Raw genomic sequence first — 5,313 nt, 5'->3', positions numbered from 1 at the left:
TTTTGGAGGGGAAACTGAGAATGGAGAAATTTACATGTAAATAAAGAAAATATCTAAAAGAAAAAAAACAAAAACAAACAAAAAAACAAAAAAGAAATGCAACATGTGACCACATGCGTGTGTGCGCGTGCGCACCCACCCACACACACACAAACCTTTAGTTAAAAGCATTGTTATAGCACAAATTCATCGTGAAAATATTCTCCACAAAAGCAAGAAGTGTCTCTAGCCAACAGAAGTCCAACAGGAATCAAAGGCCCTTTGACTTTAATGTATGTTCAATGAAATTATCTACTATCCTCCCAGTTTATTTTTCTTATCTATAAAAGATAAAATCAATTCTATTCATCATTTATAAGTGATTTATCTCTGCTAATTACTAAATTACTAGGCAAGATGACATATTTTAATTGAGCCCCAAATCCTTTAGTAGTATCAGACTTAAAGATCGGTAGGTTTGTTTGCCAAGCTTCACTTTGATCATTTTTAGAAAACCAGAGTGCCCATTGATTCTGTATTTATTGATTTATTGATTCTGTATTGGTTCTGTATTTGTAGCGTGTATTTAATGTGGTACTCTGTGTTAGCGATCTCCTGATTTTCTCCTCTTCTTTAGGCAAGAAATTATAATGAATCGTTTGCTCTTTTGCAATTGCTATCATATACAGTTCTGATCACACAATGTAAATATTTTCTATTTTTTCCAATGCTGGGAATCAAACTTAAGACCTTGTGCTGCTGGACAGACCTCTGCCACTGAGCTAACCTCCAGACATCCCTATATTTTTCCCAGTAGGATCATATTGTACAGCAATATTGCTCTTAAACTTATGATCCTCCTGCTTCTGCCTCCTGAATGCATTACATATCTGATAACACTCTCAGCTAATTATCTGTGTTTTATATTTGAAATAGTTTTAAGTTTTATACAAAATAATTTCATAATATGAAAATTATGACATTTTGTATGGATGTCATTGTAATTTGTTCTTATTTATTACCCTTTTACTGCTTTAGCTTATTCTCCAAGCCTCCTCTTGCTAGTCCCTTCTTCAATTCTGCTTTCATGTCCCAGTGGTCTTTCTGATACATATGTTGTTCTCAATACTCACTGTTTAATTCTCAAAAAGCTAAAGCTAAAGTAATAGAAACTATATGATTAACTTGAAATACATCATTATATTTTTTTCATTTCATTATGTATCATTATCAAGCCTTTAACTATTCAGAAACTATTTATCCAATTTCTAGGTAATGTGGTCTAGTCCAAACTTCCTGACCTTTTTCAATTGAAGTTTTTGTTTGTTTGGTTGTTTTTTGTTTGTTCATTTATTTCTTTGTTTGTTTTTGGTATCCTCGCAGAGGTTTGATCAAGAAATAGAATAATCTCATTTTACCCATATTTTCTGACATTCTTTCATAATCTCTGAAGTCCAGTCAGTTCTGGGGAAAGCTAAGGTGGTGTAGATTCTAGTCTCATATTAAGTTACTTTATGAATAGTCACGAGTAGCAAAGCGGACTAAAGATAACCCCATCATCCTAAAATGCTCATGTTCTATTAGAATGACTCAGAGATCCCACTAATAACTACAATAAAGAAAAGTGCTAGCCTCCCATGAGGGCCTAAGCTCAGGTATCCAGGAAAAAGCTGTGTGTGTGGAAACTCTGTATGTGCATGTGTGTGCAGGTAGAGGTAGACTACCTGCCAAGTACAATTCAGTAGGAGACCTAGTCTCAAGACAATAAGGTAGAGAAATAGAGCAAGACACTTAAGGCCCTCCTCTGGATTCCAGAAGCACATGCACAGGCACAGGCACCTGTACACATCATACACAAACACCACCCCTCCCACACACACACACATACACTCTTGATGGATTGGGGAATTATAATTAGCCTTGTCACCTCTAAAGAACTAAACAATGTAGAATCCTATGGGTAAATAACAGATGAGCAGGGCATTTTTTTTCTAAATCTTAATTGAAGTATGGAATCAAGTTTAAAAACATGCCATTTAAATTAATTAGTTATTTTATAACCTAATTAAAATTCACAGATTATGCACCTAGCCCTCAGGAAACTGGAGGCCCCAAGGGAGTTTAGAGGTCAGGTAGGGTGGAAGGTGGGGACATCTACTTGGAGACAGGGGGTAGGGAGTAGGTATGGGATGTGGAACAGTCGGATGGTAGATCGGGGTGGAAGTAATAAAACATGGAGTGTAAAAAATAAGTTAATTTAAAAAATAAAAATATAAAAAAATTAAATTTATAGTTTAAGAGAATGAACAGCATATAAGTATAACAGAATATTTTTTGCTTTTCGTAAAATAATTTTTGTTATAGTCTGCTTTTGAGAATGTATGCAAAGTAGTTATAATGTCATCCATTGATAGCTATTGTTACCAGTTTACATAATATTGTTTTGTATATGTGAATATCTTCTGTGGGGAACATTGGTGCTAGGGATCAAATCTGGTACAACCCCTCTGGAAAACAGTTTGGCGGTTCCTCCGGAAATTGGATATAGTTCTACCAGAGGACCCAGCTATACCACTCCTGGGCATATACCCAGAAGATGCTCCAACATGTAATAAGGACACATGCTCCACTGTTTTCACAGCAGCCTTATTTATAATAGCCAACAACTGGAAACAACCCAGATGTCCCTCAATAGAGGAATGGATACAGAAAATGTGGTACATCTACACAAAGGAGTACTACTCAGCTATTAGAAACAATGAATTTATGAAATTCTTGGGGAAATGGATGTATCTGGAGAATATTATCCTGAGTGAGGTAACCCAATCACAAAAGAATACACGTGGTATGCATTCTCTGATAAGTAGATATTAGCCTAGAAGATCAGAATACACAAAGTACAAACCACAAACCATAAGAAACTCAAGAAGAAAGACCAAAGTGTGGATACTTCATTTCTTCTTAAAAGGGGGAACAAAATACTCATCGAAGGAGTTGCAGAGACAAACTATGGAGCAGAGACTAAAGGAAGGACAACCCAGAGACTGCACCACCTGGGAATCCTTCCCATATTCAGTCATCAAATCTAGACACTATTGTGGATGCCAGCAAATGCTGGCTGACAGGAGCCTGATATAGCTGTCTCCTGAGAGGCTCTGACAGTACCTGACTAACACAGATGTAGAGGCTCACAGCCATCCATCGAACTGAGTACAGGGTCCCCAATGAAGGAGCTAGAGAAAGAGCCCAAGGAGCTGAAGGGTTTGCAGCCCCTTAGGACAAACAACAATATGAACTAACTAGTACCCTCAGAGCTCCAAGGGACTAAAACTCCAACCAAAGAGTGCACATGGGGGGACTCATGGCTCCAGCAGCATGAGTATAGCAAAGGATGGCCAAGTGGGTCATCAATAGGAGGAGAGGACCTTGGCCCTGGGAAGGTTCTATGCCCCAGTGTAGGTGAATGCCAGGACCAGTAAGCAGAAGGAGGTAGGATGGTGAGCAGAGGTAGGGGGAGAGAACAGGGGATTGTTTTAGTTTTGGGGTTTTTTAATTTTATTTTATTTTTCTTTTTTCTGGAGAGGAACCTAGGAAAGGAAATATTGTAAATAAAGAAAACATCTAATAAAAAATTTAAAAACAAAACAAAAAAAAGAATATATGCAAAGTAGTTATAATGTCATCCCTTGATAGCTATTGTTACCAGTTTACATAACATTGTTTTGTATATGTTAATATCTTCTGTGAGGAACATTGATGCTAGGGATCAAATCTAGGTAGTCTTTCTTTGATCTATATTATTATTTCATATATCTGTCATTTATTAAATGATTCATTTTATACCTTTGGAAAATTTGTCTTTCTCATTTGAAATATATCATGAGCATATCCATTCACAAAATGTTGTTATATAGCTTAATTTTATCATTGAATGATATTCATTTATATAGATTTAGCCATTAAATTAGTATTGTGGTAGTTTCTAATTTTTGAATTCTATATACAAATACTTATATAACTGTTTATTGCTAAGTCTTAGCACATATCAATAATTATTCTCTAAACAATCTGGAATTAGAACTTCTAAGCTAAAGACTGAGTATTTGGGACTTTGAATATTTCCTGTTAGTAATATTAAGACAAATTCAATTCTGAATTCCTGATTATCTGAACTCTTGCTAATTTACAAACAGTGGAGATTGATATCTTCTTTAGTCCTTGTCGATTTGACAGATGAAAACTTATATCTCATTGTAGTAATTTACAATTTAAACACTTTCCTTGAAGACATATTATTGTCTTAGTTTTCTGTTGCTGTGATAAAGTATCTTGAAACAGGAGACTTAAGGAGAAGGATGTTTATATCAGCGTATAGTTCGCAGTCCATCATGATAGAGAAAGTCACAGTGGCAGGAGCTTAAAGAAGCTAGTCACATTGCATCCATAATAAAGAAGCAGAGTAATGTGTGAATGTATATATGCTTCTCTGCTCCTTCTCTTCCTTTGTACAGCTCAGGGAATGGTCCTACCTGCAAATAAGAGGTGTCTTCCCACATTATTCAACACAGGATAATTCCCTATAGATATGGTCAGAGGTCCATCTCCCAGGTGATTCTAGACTTTGTCAGGTTAACAACTAACACTAAATATTACAATTAATTTTTTTAAATTATTACTTCATGTCTTTTTTCCCCAAGTTTGTAGAAAAACAGTTTCCTTGGTCTAGGCTGACCTAAAATTCTCGGTCTTCCTGCTTTTACTTTCCAAGTGCTGGGATTACAGATATGCTCTAACATGTCTGCTTTTGCCTGTTTACATTTAATTTGTGAGGTTTTTTTTTTGGACATATGCTTTCATGATAAATCCACTATTTTTCCTTTATGTTATTTCTTTTGCTCATATTTTGTGTCTTCATAGCATATTTTCCCCTATAGTAAAGGACTGAAACCAGAGCCTCATGCATGCTAGGCGCACACTCAACTAAAGTTATACTTCCAGTGTGAAGAATTATATACTTTGGGCTTTAATTTTTCACAAGTTTGCGGTTCATGAGGTATTATTTTTGATTTGTTGCTTTGGTGAAACCTTACTTTTTTCCAGGTAAATAAACTACTTCTTGGGTTTTCTTTATTACAAGGATGGTCACAGCTTTCAGATTGTGAATGAAGAAATCTTTGCAAAAGAACTACTACCAAAATACTTCAAACATAACAAAATGGCAAGCTTTGTTCGACAACTCAACATGTGTAAGTATGATTTAATTGTACAAATATTACTATTCGTCACAAAATATCCATTTTCTTTTCTTTCTTTTTTTCTTTTTCTTTTTCTTTT

General features: G+C 35.3%; 1 protein-coding gene across 1 annotated transcript in view; it reads left to right on the top strand.

The window, feature by feature from the left end:
- The window catches only part of LOC116086963 (heat shock factor protein 3-like), a 72,182-nt gene that overhangs the window by 8,118 nt on the left and 58,751 nt on the right, over positions 1 to 5,313 (top strand). Inside the window, exon 2 of the mRNA XM_031365276.1 lies at positions 5,117 to 5,225. Coding sequence (XP_031221136.1) covers positions 5,117 to 5,225 — 109 coding nt within the window. The remainder of the gene's footprint in view (positions 1 to 5,116; positions 5,226 to 5,313) is intronic.

This window comes from Mastomys coucha, chromosome X, assembly GCF_008632895.1.
Source record: "Mastomys coucha isolate ucsf_1 chromosome X, UCSF_Mcou_1, whole genome shotgun sequence".
Classification (NCBI taxonomy): Eukaryota; Metazoa; Chordata; class Mammalia; order Rodentia; family Muridae; genus Mastomys; species Mastomys coucha.
The sequence above is the reverse complement of the archived record's forward strand: the minus strand, read 5'-3'. Positions and strand labels throughout refer to the sequence as shown.